Source organism: Triturus cristatus, chromosome 4_2 (assembly GCF_964204655.1).
Source record: "Triturus cristatus chromosome 4_2, aTriCri1.1, whole genome shotgun sequence".
Taxonomy (NCBI): Eukaryota; Metazoa; Chordata; class Amphibia; order Caudata; family Salamandridae; genus Triturus; species Triturus cristatus.
In genome coordinates this window covers 335,419,715-335,438,288 of record NC_140586.1, presented here as the reverse complement: position 1 = coordinate 335,438,288, position 18,574 = coordinate 335,419,715, and the positions used below count along the sequence as shown (strand labels likewise).

The 18,574-nt window shown below is 47.6% G+C and overlaps 1 protein-coding gene across 5 annotated transcripts in view; it reads left to right on the top strand.

Moving 5' to 3' along the window:
- The window catches only part of SMG7 (SMG7 nonsense mediated mRNA decay factor), a 596,979-nt gene that overhangs the window by 502,348 nt on the left and 76,057 nt on the right, over window positions 1-18,574 (top strand). For all 5 annotated transcript variants that reach the window (XM_085601728.1, XM_085601725.1, XM_085601727.1 and 2 more), the window contains one exon: window positions 11,601-11,757. In XM_085601728.1, coding sequence (XP_085457854.1) covers window positions 11,601-11,757 — 157 coding nt within the window. The remainder of the gene's footprint in view (window positions 1-11,600; window positions 11,758-18,574) is intronic.

Genomic DNA, 18,574 nt, shown 5'->3' with positions numbered 1-18,574 from the left:
GTATTCTTCCCTCTTGAGGTGCAGCGTGTCTGGAGATGGATCCTCCGCTGCAAGCCTCTCAAGGTCCAAAATGTCAGACTCCATTTTCTCCAGCTCTTTGTGTTTCTCTTTCTTGGTTCCAGCTATGAGGGATATGGCACTACCCCAAACAACCGATTTAACAGTCTCCCACAGTATCTGTGGGGACTCGACTGAGTCCTGGTTCTCCTGGAAGTACAGCCGGATAGATTTTAGGAGTGCTTTTTTTGCCCACGGATTATGCAGATACCACGGGTTAATTGGCGTGATTCTATCTGTCTGTATTTCTCTCACCTACACCCACAAGGGGGAGTGGTCCGAGATGCCCCTAGCTAGGTGTTTGGCCTCTCGGATGCAAGACGTTTGTGTAGCATGGGTAAGTACATAGTAAATGCGGGAGAAACTCTTGTGTGCTCCCGAAAAAAATGTGTATTGTGTGCTGGTAGGGTGGAATTCCCTCCACGCGTCTGTAAGCCCCAGGGAGTCGAGAAAGTCAGGCAATCAGCGGTTCGACATATTTAGATCTCTTGGAGGGTACTGATCCATGGATCCAGAAACCACAGCGTTTAAGTCCCCACCCACCAGGAGGAGACCTTCAGGGAGTACCAAGAGAAGCGTGCCTAGGTCAGTGAATGTCGAGTGTTGGAGACCGGGGGGAACGTATGCTGAAATTAGATTAAGGGTGTGTCCCTCCCATCTCCCCGTGATAGCCACATATATGCCCCCGTCATCAGTACGTGTGTTGTGGAGTAAAGGGACATGTGTTTTTCAGGAGGATACCCACCCCTCGTTAGCTTGTGTTAAAGCCAGCATGGGCGACCATCTTATAGCCCCATCGATTGAGGGCTCTACTGGTGGTCCCCTTTAAGTGGGTCTCTTGGAGAAACACTACGTCAGAGGAGTGACGCTTGAGATATTGTAGGGCCAGTGTTCGCTTTAGCCTATCTCCGAGTCCATTTACATTCCAGCTAAGGAGCTTTAACTGCGCAGGCGTGTGTGATTATTAGTTGTGTATCATGTGCAAAATATCCAGCCGTCTCACCTCAAATATCAACCAATTAAACTGAATTAGAAAAAACTTTCAAACTCCTCCCACCCCACCCCCCAATCCCAAGTCCCCCCTCCCTACTACCCTACATTTTCAGCTCCAAACTGCTCAAATTTAGTAACTGTGCAGAGTGCCTGTCACCCAACCTACAAACCATAAAAGAAGGAAATTATGGGGAGCAATCGCCCCCGCAGCTCGCACAAAAGAAAGGTCCAAGTTGTGTCCTCAACTAGGTCACCCCAGTGCCCAATGTTACTCAGTGGAAGCACCTCCCAATCAGAGTGTAAGGGAAGATTTCAGTCCTCGGTGTCCCACCAATGTCTCTCACCTCCAGCCGGAGTAAATATCCGCGAAGCGTCTTACCAGGTCTAGAAGTGCTGCCTCTCACCAATCAGTACATTGAGGCTTCGCAATCAGCATTATGGTCTCTCGCATCCCGCCAGCCGTCCAGCCAGTCCCTTGCTTCCTCCGGGCATTCAAAGAACCAGGCCTTCCCGTTGGATTCCACCCGTAGGCGAGCACGAAAGGTCGAGTACTTTATGCCCTAGTCTCGGAGCTGCCTCTTGACTGCGAGGAAGGAACGTCTGAGATTCTGCACATTTTGGGTGAAGTCCGGAAAAAAGGAAATCGTGGAGTTATCATATTTGAGTGGCGGGGCAACTGTGGTGCTCTGCAAGATTACATCGTGGTCCCTGAAGTTCAGCAGACGAGCCAGGATTAGTCGTGGAGGTGCCCCCAGTTTTGGTCTTCCACCTGGTACTCTGTTGGCCCTCTCGACCACAAATAAACGCGACAGGCCTTTGGGACAGAGGTGTTTCGTGATGAAGTCCTCAACAAATAGATCCGCCGCTTGTCCTTCTGAATTTTCAGGCACCCCAATAATTCTCACGGTGTTTCGTCTGGAGCGCCCTTCGAAATCGTCTAGCTTGTCTTCTGCTTGCTTCTTGAAGGCTCGTAGGTCTCGGAGTTCGGTTTGGAGCTGTGAGACATCGTCCGCAAGACTAGACGAGGTGACCTCAAGCTGCTTTACCTTGTCGCTCATCTTGGAGAGGTCTGCCCTGATGAGGGTTATTTCCACCGTTATGACGTCTGCGCGTTGTTCCATTGAAGTTCGCACTCCCGCAATGGTGTCCATTACGTCTTTCAGAGTGTGTTCAGGAGGTGCACTCCCTGCCTCGATGTTCGGTTTCTCCTTCACTGTCGGATCTGGGGAGTTTGCTTTGTGGTAGGTGAAGCGGTCCAGTCTGTTCTGTGGCCCTTTAGTGTTGGACATCGTGCTGGGTTTCCGGTAATGCCCACTGTGCTGGGTGCCCCCCGCTGACCACACTATACTGCCCAGGTCACCAGTGGCGTCCAGCATAGACCGCCACAAGGAGGTAGAATGGTTATTTAGAGATCGCCCAAGATGTGGAGGCGGCCCAGCTGTGTTAGGTGGGCCCCCCAGCTGTGTTAGGTGGGGCCCCCCAGCTAGAACCTGCTCCGGAGCCAAGCGCCTTGTAAATCAGCAAATCACCGTTATTGCAGGCGTTTCAGACGTTGTGAGAAGCCCCAAGTCGCTGCCGTCAATGTTTGGTTGTCCCTGAGATGTGGAGCTTGCTAAGGGGGCAATCCGATATTGAGCAATGTGCTGAGCACGCGCCCCTGCGAAGGGCGTCTCCGGCTATAATGGCGGCCGCTCTCTGCAAAATTGCGAAGAGGGCCGAGGTGGATTAGTACCAGAGCTAGGCGAGGGGAGGCGGCAGGGGAGGGGGGGATGATCCCGCACCACTCACCGCGTGCCGCCGGATCGAGAAGTCTCTCGCCGGCCTCTTGGTTAGTCGCGTGCGTTCTACGGTCTATCTCACCGGTGCGGCCCCAGCTCCCGTCACCACAGTCTCCGGCTCTCCGTGCAGCGCAGGCCTCTGCTTCGGCGATCCGCTTCGGAGCTCTCCTTGCACTCCAGCTTCGGGGGCTTCTGTTCATGGGTGTCCCAGCCCCGAGGAGCGGATATCGGTGTCAGGATTTTAAAGAATGTGGCCGAAGCTGCGTGAGCTAAACCTCTACGTGGCCATCACGGACAAGCGCGTAGCCATGTACCCCACCCCCCCCCCCCCTGCCCCCCAATGCGTATTTCTTGACAGTTGTCTACCCCTACCTCCCACCACCACCACCACCACCAGTGGTGGTTTTAGAAATGACCTCCTTGCTCTTCAGGTGATTACAAGCATGCCACACTAAATTGTGAGGACGGTAATGGCACATGTTCCATTTTGGCCCAGTTATTTCCCTTTATTAGTTGTTGGTAATCATGCCTCCTTGATTACTGGGCTAATAAGGCCACATATGCACTTATGAATGAGCCCACACATAAGGTGCAAGTACATATTTCCCTTTCAGATATGGCTCACTTTCATTTATATCTTTGATTACTATCCATTGTGTTTTGGTGCCGGAGGGGTTACTTAAGATGTCACCTTCGGGGGGGGGCGTGGCCGAGCTGCAAGATGACCGCTCGTTAGTGTGGCTCTGCCGACCGGGTTCCATATCCAACATAAATCCGTAACATTTCCATGCATCCGTAGCCCAAAAACAGCCTGATTTAAGCAACGGCGATCCGGAGAAAACGGCGGCGAGGATGGAGAACGAGGCCCCAGCTGATATAGACAAAATGGCGCAGACTGTGTGAAGGCGAGAAGTAGGCGCACTCACTGAGACTGTGGGGTGGGCGTTCATCGATGCTACAGGAGTGTCCCCTGCACGCCTGCGGGGGCTGGCATGGCAGCCCAGCAGACCGGATGAGGACCGCGGCTGCCGGCAAACTCAGCAAACTACACCCAGGTGCGTGACTGCTGCGGGGCCTGCCTGACGTTCCTGGCGTTCCCTTAGACGACAGCGCTGACGCGCGGTGGGGCGGGAGTGAGGGCTCCGGAGGACACAGCACGAATGACCCCCTCTCCTTCCCCCCCTCTACACCGGGAGTTTGTCTGTAGACTGCGGGGCGGATACGGTGCCGGGTGGCTGTCGGCGGCCCCCGTAAGGTGAATGTACTGGAGGAGCAGGCTCGCTCCGTCAACACGCCTGCATCTGAGCAACACGCTAGGGGAGACCGAAGGCTGGATCGTGTGCAGCGGAGGCCCGGGCAGACACGAGCAGAGCAGTTCACCGGCCCCGCAGATGACGTGAAGGAAGGTAGGGGCCCAGGACAGACCCACTAGAAAGTGAACACAGCTATGGGCCAGGCGAATAAGAGGCACCCACAAGACTGCACAATCGCCACCAATGTATGCCCCCCCCCCCCCACGGTGTGAGTAACACTGCTGCCATACACTGAAGGACTAGTGGGGGGGCAGCCAGACGTGATCGTGCGTGAATCTAGTGGCAAGGAGGGCCGCGATTGCGAACCTGACAAGTGTGCACATCAGTCACTAAATAAAACAAGAGGGGTGTTAATGTGCTGAGAAATTTCCTGGCCATCAAAGCGGACACCCCAGACAGCGCAAAGTAAACGCTGCATGAGAAGTGCGCCACCCCACTCGCACGCCTCCGCCACTAAGGAACTGAAGATTGCACCAGCAACACCGCTGTTCATTCAACATTGCAGCCCACGATGTGAGCCTGCAACCCCACGCTCATAGCACAAGCCAAGGACACAGACACCATAGCAGCTCTAGAATTTCTACGCCCACCGCAACTGCGCAGGACGACGGCTAGCGCATGATTACCCCCCCCCCCCGTGCATCGCGGTGCCCCCATGATACACGCAAAGTCGTTGCTCTATAAACATCCGCTAATAGGTAGAAGCCAAAACTGCACTCTGGCGTAGAGGCCCATCTTTGAACGACTCGAGTGCGAGGTGCCCTCGCCGTGTATTTACACACTGTAGACAAGCGCTACAGGAGGAGGGCAACGACGGGGAAAACAGACAACAAACAGGCTAAAATCACTTTTGAGAAACAAGCATCCAGAATGCAAGACATCGACCTGACGCAGATCACTGTGGTGCCTGAAACAGCTGGAACCGGAGCAAGAGGATGACATCAAAACCATGCTTCGCAAAGTGAAGGGCAGACTCAGGGCGATAGACGCCAAACTGGACTCCCTGGTAATACGGATGAACCAGGTCTCGCAGAGAGTAGACCAGCATGAGGATAAGCTAGACTCTTTAGAAACTAGAGTCTCAGACTCGGATGACAGACAAGTGGAGATGCAGGAGCACCTTCTCAGAATGGATAAAGTGTTGGATGTCATCAAGGCACGCAACAAAGACCTTGAAGCCAGATCGAGGAGAAACAATGTCCGAATTACAGGAATACCGAAGTCCACCAATATACCCAACATGGAATAATTCGTGGAGCGTCTCCTGCTGGATCTATTCGACCCTGATCTGTCACCGATGTTCCTTGTGGAGCGCGCACACCGGACACTGGGATCACGATCTTCTCCCGGCACTCCACCCAGGACAATACTGGCTCGCCTGGTCAATTACAGAGACAGACACCATTCTGAGAGTAGCTAGAGAAAAAGGAGTATTGAGACACCAAGGAAATAGCATTGTGCTCTACCCTCTACCCTGATTTCACCCAAGCGGTGCAAGCAGCAAGGAGTGAATTTAAACCAGCGAAAAAGTTATTCCAAAAAACTGGAACCAAATGCTCTACCCGGTAAGCTGAGAGTGCAGACTGGGGGCAAGCCCATGCTATTCACTGAAGCCAGTGTGGCACTGAAGTTCGCCAAACAGACGGCTAGAAAACACCAACACAAAGACGCCGAGACTGCAGGATCCCCAGGCGGCCAACTAAGTGATAATGACTGAGGGCAAGGTTAGAGAAAGGGTGGCCTCGGGCTACTTGGTGTACAACTCGAAGTGGCACGTTAAGAGGTGCAGTAAGAGAATTGTATTTTAATTGGAAACTCAGGTTTGCTTTGCAATTTTCGTATAGTTGTTATAAAGCTCGGCCACCCCTTAGCCGAGGCAATGGGGCGGTATGCCGGCTAACCCATGCCGCCACGGGATGATTCCCATTGACTCGATGTTTCACGGGTCACAGTTTGCAATGGGTGGGTTATTGAGGGATACACGACTTGTTTGGGGGGTTGGTGTGGGAGGGGTGCAGCACAGGGTGGTTTTTGTTCAAACTATGGCAACTGCTATATGTTTTAGATCTGTCTTAACGGATTGACAAGACCGGCAACACAATACACATACAAATCACACACGGGAAAGCTCGGAAAAACACACTGACCGATATTAGGGAAGCGGGCATTGGCGTTAGGACACTCGGAGGGTGGGATTTCTCTATGCATGTGAAACTGCGACACCATGCTTCTGAATGTCCAAATTAACATGTATCACCTGGAATATCCGCTGTCTCAATGATCACCGGAAGGCGAAACTGGTACAGGCATATTTAATCAGACATGCAACAGACATATGTCTCCTACAAGAGACACACCTGAAGGACATTGCTCGGGCGAGGCTGACCCTTAGCAGATGGGGAGAGGTGCACACCTCAAGCTACTCAAGTTATTTGCGTGGGGTGACTATACTGATCAGAAAAGGTGTACCATGGCAGACGACCAAAACGTTAACGGACCCTGAAGGCCGATAACTTACATTACGAGGACTATTCTACAATCAACACTAAGCTAACACTTATGGGCCTAACACAGATGACCCCACTTTTTCCCAAAATGTGTGGCACTAAATACAATCACTGGGTAATGCAGCACTACTCTGGGGGGGGTATTTCAACATTGTTCTGTCGCTCTTGGACGACAGAGAGGGGGCATCTCGTACGCACCACCCACGGGCCGCTGCGACTGTACAGGGAATAATACAAGACCACCACTTAGTTGACATGGTGCGCGCTACACCCCATGGGTTGTGAATGCACTTGCATAACGCAGCAGTATCACGCGTGGTCCAGATTAGACTTTTAGTTGTTGACTAAAGATCTACATACATGGGTCACTGATGCTACACATCAAGCTTGCACACTCAGATCATGCACCAGTGACACTGACCCTTTCGGTACTGCTGCCATATAGGCAGCCATTCGCGTGGAGGCCTGAGAACACACATTGAGGAATATTGCGACGCAACACTGGTTCAGTGGACACAATGGGAACACTGTGGGAGGCGTTCAAAGTAGTGGTGAAAGGCCTTTGCATAGCCGGATAGTCTGAAGTGCTCCGCGACATTCGGGGGCACCTGAGCAGAGTGGAAGCAGAGATAGACACTAGAGACTCAATACTTTGCCCACTTCCACGACCCTTGCTGATGTCCGCGCCAAACTGACGGTGTATTAGGAAACAGCCGACCGTGAAACCAAATTTCTACAAAAGCATGTGCAGGTGCTTCGCTACGGGGAGGGGGACAGGTCAGGGAAAACCCTCGCAAACATGCTCTGGAACCACAGAGGGTCCACATTTGTCACTGAACTGATCACACCGGGAAGGCTCCACGGTGCACTCCCCGTCTGATCGCCTTGCCACAATGAAAGATTTTTATGGAATACTATATACCTCCCATTCAAGCCCACCGAGCGAGGTCCTGAAGGACTACTTTGACTCGGTGGAACTACTCTGGTTTGGCAGGATACATCGAGAGTATATGGACATCCCCTTCACTGTAGAAGATGTGCGTCGAGTGATAGGTAGTATGCCAGCTGACAAGGCACCTGGGGCAGATGGCCTAACGGCTAAATTTTACAAAGAATACTCCGATATCCTGGCACCACGGCTCTTGGACGTCTACCGGGAAGCCATGGAAACAGGTATTTTACCCAACTCCATGCGCACAGCTATAATTATCACCATATTTAAACTGCGCACAGTGCGATTCCTATCGGCCACTCTCGCTGATAAACCTGGGCGCAAAGATCTTTGCTAAACTGCTGGCTGGCCGCCTCCAGCCGCTGCTGCCCCTGATAGTCAGACCGGATCAATCCGGTTTCATACCGGGGAGATCCACCTCTCACAATTTACAAACCCTGTTCGCTCTTCTCCACTACCTCGCCCCCCACGTGTCTGCGCACTCTTGGACGCCACCAAGGCGTTCGATTCTCTGGAATGGGAGTTCCTCTTCCCACTTTTACACAGACTGGGCATGAGTCTGTTTATTAAGCGGATACAGCTGCTCTATACCATGCCAACAGAGCGATTGCGAGTCAACGGCCTGGTCTCAGACCCGATATCTATTACAAGGGGAACCAGACAGGGGTGCCCCCTGTCACCATTATTATTTGCAATAGCCACTGAACCATTGGCGGCCAGGATACGCTAGCTCCACACTAACAGGGTTCACTACACGGGCACTCACTGTGTCAGTGTACGCAGATGATATCACCTTATACATGGTAAATCCCCAGGGCAACTTCTCGCCCCTGACGCGCTACGGTGGGCTGTCGGGAGTCTAAGTGAACTGGAGCAAATCCGTTTGACAGCTGTGACAAACCCCTTCACCACAGAGTACCCCATAGACTGGGCGACTGGGCTGACACGATATCTGGGCATTTGGATAAGCAATGACCTGCAAGAACTTTGGACGACAAACTATGGTAGGGTGGTAGACTGGATTGAGGACAGAGTGTGGAGATGGAAGACTTTCCCTCTCTAATAGGTTGCATAGCATTGGCCAAAATGATTATCCTGCCAAAGTTGCTATATTTGTTCGTAAATGTCCCTATCCCTTTTACAGCGCACTTCTTTAAAACACTCCGTTCTTTAATGATTGAGCTGTTTTGGGTGGGGAAACAGCCCAGAATCTCATGGGAGACGCTAACACTACCACAGTCGCAGGGCGGACTGGCAGCCCTAGACTTTGCCCTTTATGCACACTGCACGCAGGCTCAGTTCTCACACTATTGGGTGCACCCCACCCCATTTCAACCTCACGTAGCGGTCGAGCTGGACAAAGCTGCACCCCTCCCCCTTAACACGGCCATTTATAAAACATTCAAGCGCCCTCGCAACGAAGTGGACCCTGTCGAGGCAATGCGGTGGGCCTGGGGAGGCCTCTGCAGGCGTGCCAATATAGACATACTTTATGCTTCCTCGATGCCTTTGGCAGAAAACCCACTAATTCCACTACTGATGGACAGTAAAGCACGGTAGCGAGCTCAGGTACACCACATACTGACTGGACAAGACCTATATCCTGGGGATCATTTTCTCACACTGCAGTTCTCGGCCCTGGAAAATGTACTCCCTGTAGAATCTGGACGCAAACTGATCACACGACTCTACACGATCACACAGAGGGAACACCTGATCATCCTGCCTGCGGCTCGCGTGGCGTGGGAGGCCGATCTAGACTAGACCATAACCGACGAGCAATGGGACTTTAGCTGTAAACAATTACAACATATGACTCCAAATTACCGGCTCAGACTAATAAATTTTAAATACATACATCGACTCTATAGAACTCCCCTGCAACTGAAGCGGATGGGTTTGCGCACGGACGACAGTTGCTGGAGATGTGGGGCGTCCCCAGCGTCAGTCCTACATGTAGCATGGCGTTGCAGGCCTATAGCCAACTTCTGGTCCAAAGTACTCCAACAGGAAGAATACTGGGAGCTAATGCAGGCGCGATTGCGCCCCAGGGACATGGGACCCATTTGTACACTGGTTGACCTCTGAAGACATTGATGGACTCTAGCACCAACGCACGACAGCTCTGAACGAGACTGAGCTATGTGGGGCAACTTTTAATTACGATACCCACGAACTAGCCATGATTGTAACCTATTATTCCTCAATTTGTTAAGACTAGCTGTATACTTGCGCAGTTAATGCACAATACTTTAGAACTGTACCATGTCCTGAAACGCTGAAAGAGATGTCCCATTGATATATATGTTGCACCGTGCCAAATGCTATCTGACAGATTTGTATGTAAAGCACTTTTGATTTCGAAATGCCACTTTGTCATTCTCTCTAAAATACCAATAAAAATAAGTAAAAAAAAAAAATTCACCTTCAATTATGATATCTGTATTTTGATGCTTAATTGTGGCTCCTGTGATACTTTGCACATAAGGCAACAGTAATGGTGTAGTGGCTGTGTTGGCTCCTTTTGATTATTCATCAGTCATGGTACCAGTAGTTACATAGTCCGTTCCTTACCCGACGAGCTTCCCGAGAACCAGCTAATATCTTCTAGTGAATACAGTAGAACAGTGGTTCATTAACCTCTGGTCAGGGGAGCTCCGAGGATCGGAAAGCCTACCCAGGGTCTAAGACTGCTCAGAAAATTAAAGAATAGATTGATAACGTGTATATAAATGTTAATGTGAAGGAATTTGAAATTGGAGGCTAAAAGTTAGTATCCTCAGAGTTGAGAGCAGGTCAAGTGCATCATATAGAATATAATATGGACAATGAGTGGCCTAAATGGAATTTAGGAAAGCTCTAATCATCCCATTACATTAGATTTTTTTATATATATTAATTTGTTAATTAAATAATATATTTCATCATATATGTATTTGTACAATGAATGCTTGCATCTGAATTTTTGTGCGCATTGTGTTTGTCTTCAAAAATGCATATGCCAGTATCCCTGGCTTCCAGCAATGACTCAGTAGACCTCCTGATTCCAATAATGATTCAATGGGGGTCCCTAGGTTCCAGTAATGATTAGGAGGGTACACAAGTCAAAAGGTTTAGAACCCCTGCAATAGAAACATGGGCCTTCACATATTGGACTACCTATGACCAGCCAAACCCATTAAATCCTGTCAAACAGAGTTCTAGTCTAGTTGAAAACAGCAATTAAGCAAGAAAACAAGTCTGTCCAAAGTAATGGAAGGATAAGGAGGTGAAGGAATAGAGGTGCTCGTTTAAATACAGATAAGCTCAATTTGTTGGTAGCAACGGTAGTAGGGGAGGGTAAGCCCCTCCATAAAGGATCTGTTTTCTATAAAACCTGAGATGTCCAAATAACTGGTCTCTGTTTAACTTCACTGCAGGTGAATAGCTGATTGTGAGCTCAAAGTGAATCTGTCAAAGTACATTCATGACTCACCTCTTCCTCCAGTGAACCTCATCTGCCACGTTATTTGAGATACTTTTTATTATAATTCTTACATGGCAATAACCCTGGTTTGTCCTTCATCTGTAGCTGCAGAGAGCCAATCTGGCCCTGTTTCTGTGACCAGATGGAAAGCCCATCTCTGACAAGCGTTTGAGAGGGCGCTCTTTCTTGTCATCAGATGGGACACATTTGCATTAGTTTGTCAGGCTGGGTATAGTATCCGTAAATTAAGCTCCATCGTTTTTGGTTCATTAATTGAGTTGGATTTCAGGTGAGGAAATGGCTCAAGTAGGAATGTCAGAAGCTTGGGACCCCAGTTTGTCTTGCTGACAAATCATTATTTCTTGCCACATATCTCGTTATGCATGTGTAAAGGCTCATTTCAAAACTCGTAGCTCTACTTAAACAGTTGAAGTTCAAATGAATGAAGGATTGCCTTTAAGAATATAAGTGGAGTGCAGCCCCTTTTTCAGGCAGGTTTCACCTATCACTAATTGGTGCCTAATTGTCTTACAGGAAAGGTATCCGAATAACATGTTCAACGAGGTGTATGGAAAAGCCCTTGGCACCAGCTCAAAGATGGATGCTTCGACAGCTGTAGGTCACCAAGAGACTTCCCTTTACTCGCTCTTCGAGGGAACACCTTGGTCTCCATCACTGCCTGCCAGCTCTGGTGAGGAAATCATCTGTTTAAAGTCTGACTTACACTTCACTGAAAGCTACCTCTACCATCTGCATTTCTTATCAGCTTCGTTTGACACAATCCCTTCTAGACTCCACAGCTACATCGTAGAACACTGTTGTATGTTCTTGACAATTCTGTTACAAGTGTACCTTCTGTTAAGTCTAGCATCCCTTGCTGCTCTAATCCATTCATCTTTCCACCAACCCTCCTTTACCCATCCAGTGCCTACTAGACTTTACCCTTACATCTTGGCATCTGCTGCATTTTCCAGACACCCTTCTATATCGTACTAGCACCTGCTTTAATTCAGGCTTGTGCTGTGTTATACACATCTCTAGTCCAGCATTCCCTATCTCACTGTGCCTTCCCATCCCAGCACTTGTTTTATAACGACCAGAAGCCCACCCTGATCATTCCACTGCCCACAGAATTGTGCTCTGATATGCTCCCGTTTCTGTGCCCAGGATTGTTCTCTTTAGGCAGGCATTCTGTCAAGATCATGGGATATCCCATTTGGCTGTTGTATCCTGTGCACCCACACATCCATCTATTAAAATGGTTACAGAGATTAAAGTATGATGGTTGGGAAATTAAGATCACTGCGTTCTTTTTACCTGATAGGAATGTCCTGCATTTGAGGATTAATTACACAAATCGCTTGCTTCTTGTGTTTCTGCCTCTAAAACACTTTTTAGGTTTTGCCTGCACGTCGCTTGCGCTGTGCTTTTGAAATCACTTTTATTTAATATATCTTAAAAGGAGGCTCTTATCAGTTACCATTGCCGAATTACTGTAGTTATTCACTTTTGTGTGAAACCTTTTTTGTATTAACTTCTCCTGGCTGCAAGCATTTATAATACTTATACTAAACACTGTTTAAGCCCCATTCACTGTCAAGATAAGATCTCTTCCCACGGAAAAGGCAGACCGCTTGTAACAGTAGGCTGGTATGGTTGCTTCTTATTCCTTAGTTGTGTAAATGCAGATGCTTTAGCCTTACAACGTTTGTGGCATTTCTTATTCATGCTTCAGTACCTTTCTTTGCACTTTGTAGGCATTATCGGATTGATTTTTTCAACTTAATCTATTTGGTCATTATGATCAAATTCTAAATGATGTAATCAACATTGCACGTTAAAAATACAGTTAATATACAAGAGCTATGCTATATCTTTCTACTAAACAGGCAGCCACAAGTGCAGTTACCTTGCAGACAACAGGGTCAGGATTTGAATGGTGCAGCAGGTGCAGTAGCACAGCGCACAAAAGTTGTCAGAACTCCTCTAAACACATAATATTGCTATATTTGACTACTAAACAATCCAGCCACAACTGCATTTACCTTGCAGTTAAAAAAGGTGAGGTTTAAATGATGCAGCAGGTGGTGGCACTGGGGCCAAAAGTTGTCATAACTCCACTAAACACCAAATATTGCTATAATTTACTACTAAACAGGCAGTCAGGAGTGGTTATCTAGCAAGCACTAGGGTCATACTTTCAGTAGTACAGCGGGTGCAGTGGCACCGGGACCAAATGCTCCAGGCACCCCAATAAACACAGATTATTGCTATATTTCACAGCTAAAAAGCCCGCTACAAGTGCAGTTATTTTTCAGGCACTAGGGGGTCATGATTTGAATGGTGCGGTAGGTGCAGAGGCCCCAGTCCAAAAATGTGTCTGAACTCCTCTAAACACCTAATATTGCTATACAGGCAGACACAATTGCAGATCTCTTTCAGTTAAGTGGCGTTTAATTTGAATAGTGCAGCAGGTGGAATGGTGCCGGGTACAAAAGCTCTAGGGACTACACTCAATGCAGGATATTGCTAAATGTTACTACTAAACAGGCAGTCACAAGTGCAGTTATCGAACAGGGCCATGATTTCAATGGTGGTGCAGTGGCACCGGGGCCAAAGTTGTCATAACACCTCTTAACACCAAATATCGCTATATTTAACTGCTAAATAAGCAGTCACAAGTGCAGTTACCTTGCAGGCACTAGGGTCATGATTTGAATGGTGCAGCAGGTGCAGTGGCACCGGGCCCAAAAGTTGTCAAAACTTCGCTAAACACACAATATTGTTGTTACATCAATTAATTCTATTTACCTCTTTTGTTTAATTTTTAAAAATGTTGCTATTTACTCGCACTATACCACTAGTAACAGCACAATATATTGCTTTTTTGTGCATGAACAAGTCATAACACTTTAACAGCAGGTTACAACTTACAACAAAAGACAGCTTATTATTAATCGCATAGGTGAAAATTAATGCATTTACCAATGCTTGTTGGTTAAATGATCTTGTATATTTTTATAGCGGATTTATTTTGTTTTTGACACGAGTGTTAAGGTTGTAAACTCTTATTGGTTGAGTTGGCATTGAGCAAACTCAAACCTTTGGAGCATTGGGCCTTTAATAAAGCCTTCAGAGAGAATATTCTTTACCGTCTTGCTCTTGCAGATACCCATACACTGTTAATTTAGTTTGCATCATGGGGTGCACTAAACCAAGTTGGCAGGCTTTTTTCATGTTCCATTGTGTCGGCATTGCCTATAGGCTCCAGCACCTCCAGGTCGTGGTCTGTTCAGTCCACCTTAGCAGCGGTGCTTTTGCTTTATAGGGTGTCTGGTACAGATGTACTCTCATTTGCACAGATTTCAAAATAGCGCACACCGGCCTCATCATTCTAGGTCGGCGACTCTATTTTTCAGAGAAATTCCAGCATGTGGAAAACAATTTCCGTGAATGCTGGCTATTTTTGTGGAAGAAATAATCTGCACTATATGCTCTTGTGCCCACCGACTACACATAGACATAAAAAGTATTAGGATTTTAAAACTGAAAAACAGGAAAGGAGATCAAACTGAAGCCATTAAATAGGGAAACACTGGTCACACAATGTTTGTGTGTATCTGATAGAGACTCAGGGGTGTGGAATTTAATAAAATAACTATTTGTCCATTGGACAGGTTGCTTCATACATCTACTTGTCCTGTAAAACAGATCCACTTGTCCCTTTGTTGCCATAATTTGTCGCTGCACTACGTGGCACCAATCACATTATGGTAAAAGCTCTGATCTTAGCCTTTTTAGGTCTCGCTGAGCTAGCGCATGCGCTTCTCTGCGAGGCATTTAGTGTGTGGGTTTTCAAAGTGCTGCCACAGGCTTTTGGTGGCCTCAAGCTTGCGTGCACGCGCAGCCGCCATCTGTCTTTTCTCCGTTACACAACTCCCGCTTCTCCCCCTCCCCCACCACAGATCGCTTCGCTCACCATGCTTGATCGCGATCACTTTCACTTTCGCACGCCGCGCGGCCGTGTCACTTTCACGACCGCGTGGCCAATGCTTGTGTTTAGGCTCAGCTCACAGAAGTCTAAAATGGGTGCGACGTTGAGTGTCGTACATTTTGCAAGCCTGGACTACCCTCAGATTCTAAGTTTTATCTTTACCAATGCCATTTCCTACCCTGCTATAATTGTACCCTTCAATCCTCTCGCCACCATTCTTGCACCTCCCGCCACCTTTACGCTGTACCACTAGCCTCTCATCCTCCTTTACCGCTCTTTCTTCCTCCGCTATGCTTTGCTTTTCCCCTCCATTTGTGCCCAGTTTTTCTTTCCATCTTCCCTTGCTCTTGTTTTTTTTTTTCTCTCTTCCCCTTTGGTAATTTTTGCCCCCGTCCTCATGACCTCTCCCGTACCAACATCTGACCCTCTTGTGCTACTCGCCTTACCTACTCATACCCCTTTTTAGTGCTGCTGCTTCTCCTGATCCCACCATACCATTCCTGGACTATTCGGTTTCCATCACGCCCTTAAGCCTTTTTTCGGGATCTCATGATTGAAACCATACAGTCTCTGCAAGATTTCCTAGAGTCTCCGTAGTGGTTGAGGATAATGGATACTATTGCCTTAACATGAGCAGACTATTGAATACAATTTAGGCGTAGCACTTTTAAAAGCAACCTGACCTTTTTATTCAATTAGTTACAACAAAATGGTCGCACACTGCTGACCTACCTGCGTGTTACCCCAAAGAACTGTGGTCCCTGTAGTTAGCGTCGGTGGATACACCTATGCTCGTGTCGTGAGTGCAAGTGTGAATAGCGTTAGCCATCCCTGGACACGTGTTTCGAGGTAGTTGCCTCTCGTCAGCAGGGAGTAGGATAGAGTGTAGGGTTGCAATGTAAGTTGCTAAAATCATTATCAGGTCTAGTACCTCTCGTAGCAACGCAGGTGCGTAACCGGAGTCCGTCGACTCCACGGCTCAGAGAGCCACTAAATAGTTACAACAAAATGGTCGCACACTGCTGACCTACCTGCGTGTTACCCCAAAGAACTGTGGTCCCTGTAGTTAGCGTCGGCGGATACACCTATGCTCGTGTCGTGAGTGCAAGTGTGAATAGCGTTAGCCATCCCTGGACACGTGTTTCGAGGTAGTTGCCTCTCGTCAGCAGGGAGTAGGAAAGAGTGTAGGGTTGCAATGTAAGCTGCTAAAATCATTATCAGGTCTAGTACCTCTCGTAGCAACGCAGGTGCGCCGTGAGAGGTACTATACCTTATATATTTTGGCAGTCTACTTGGCACCCCGCATACATACCTGCTCCCTGCTGACGAGAGGCAATTACCTCGAAACACGTGTCCAGGGATGGCATTATAACTATTTAGTCGTGGCATAGGTGTACTCTCCGCTGTCACTACATTCTCCAGAATCCTATGGGGCTATTTGCTAGTATGACGAGCGGTGTGCGACCCACTTCGCATTTCTTTTTATTCAATTAGACAGGTAGAACCCAATAAATTGGTTTCCATAAATATGACTCCAAATGCACTTTCCCTAGAAAAGCCTAGACTACTGGAACTACATGACGGTGGATGACTCGTGGTCCACTAAATTAAGCACCGAGGAAAAGGCTAATTATGTGGCAAGAAAGGCAAAATTTGCAGCATATTCTGTTAAGGGGAAATTATGTACCCCGTTCTTTGTCATTATCATCTAGTGGTCGTTGCATTTTAACACAGTGATTCAAAATATGAACCCTAAAAATATATATTTTTAAAGTTTTCTTACGAACAAAATGAAAACATATTAACTACAGTTAAAAATATTTGCAATTAGTGTTAGTCTTGCATGAAAGCCAGGAACGCAAGTTTATGAACCCAGTTCTTTCCACCTTCTAGAGAGTAAGAGACTGAGAGTAGCATTTTGAGTGTAACATATGCAGTGTTAGATTCAGCAGGAAAACAAGCCTACATATACTTTGGTCTTGCATTTGAATGTGTCTGTCTTATTCTTTGTTTTCCCTCTTTCAAGTCTGGGTTGGAGAGGACTAAAATTTTCTCAACCCAGGTATTTAAAAAAAAAATCATAACCTACGTACATGCAAACAAATACACAGGGGCTGTGGGTCAGCGCTCTTCATCCCAAGTCTGTTAAATTGTCATTGATCTTTTTCTTCCACCCACCACCGCATAAAGCATGTGGTACTGGTTATAGCCCACTTTTATACATTTGGTCTCTTGCACTGTGAGTGATGTCATTTTTAGGTCTCACCTGCCTGACAGTGTAAGCTGTCGGTTTGCGAAAGACCTATTGTGAAGGTAGTTTGGGGTTAGAGTCCACCCATTGCTTGCCATTAGTCAGCTTTATTGTTACTGTCATTTGCTTACTTATTTGTAAGCTTGTGTGGGTTTTTCTTCCTCTTCATGCCTTTGTTCCACCCCTGGAGTATGGCCTCATTACTTGCGTCCTGCTTCTTACATTTCAGGCACTACTTTTTTTTCTTTTTGTTTAAGCAATCCATGAGGGTACCTATGTTTTCCACGTCTCCCTTGTGTACTACTCTCCATCCCCTCTGCTGTACACGTGTTGCTTTCTCTCTTCCATGTGCTTCTCCTCACCCCTTCCATGTTGCTTTCTCCCTTGTGTGCTTCTCCACTGGTGTTTTCTTGTACGTATATTTATTCCCACTCTAGCTCCATGTTGCTCTCGCCCATGTGCTTGTCTTTGTTTTCCTCTGCACTCTGTGTTGTTTCTGGCCCCCCATATTTCTCTCATCCGTGTCCTCCATGTTGCTTTAGAAAAAAAATTGCTATTTTTTTTGTTTACTGATCCAACTCAGATAGGTAAATAAAATGATAAAAGGATGTTTGTCATTTTGTAGGCATACGCTGTGTGCCTACAAAGTGCCTACAAAAGGACACAGGCAGCCGAGTTGTAGGCTTTTCTTTTTTCCTGCTCTTTGGCGATACTGCACAGCATTGGGAATGCTGTACAGCATCGCTAAAAACCATTGCCAAAGTCAGTTGGTTTAGATGAAAAGCCCTTGTGGCTTTACCAGTGCTCGTTCCTGTAGTGCACTTCAGTACAAGGGCTGTTGTCACACTTTTTGTTCGAGGCATATGAGCTGCAGATCACACACTTTTGCATAGATCGCCATCTGGTGTTGGGTCCGGATGTTTGCACTTGTTTTTGTCCTGGAAAAGTCTTTGAAAGTCACGAGGTATGTGACTCCTCCTTAGGATCATAGTGCGCATGGGCATCGGATCCATCCTCAGATTGTTTTTCGCCAGTAGGGAAATGATGGAGCTTTGTAAGAAACTGGAGGATGCCCTTGTATAGTGTAGATAATAGTGGAGCAGATAAAGGAGGCGGGTGGGCGTGTGTAGATCTGCAGCTCTACATGCCAAGAACAGATGCATACTGGTAAGTAGCATATTCCGTTCGAGGCATACGAGCTGCAGATTACACACTTTTGCATAGATTGTATAGCAGTCCCACGTCTAGCGGCGGCCCCCATTA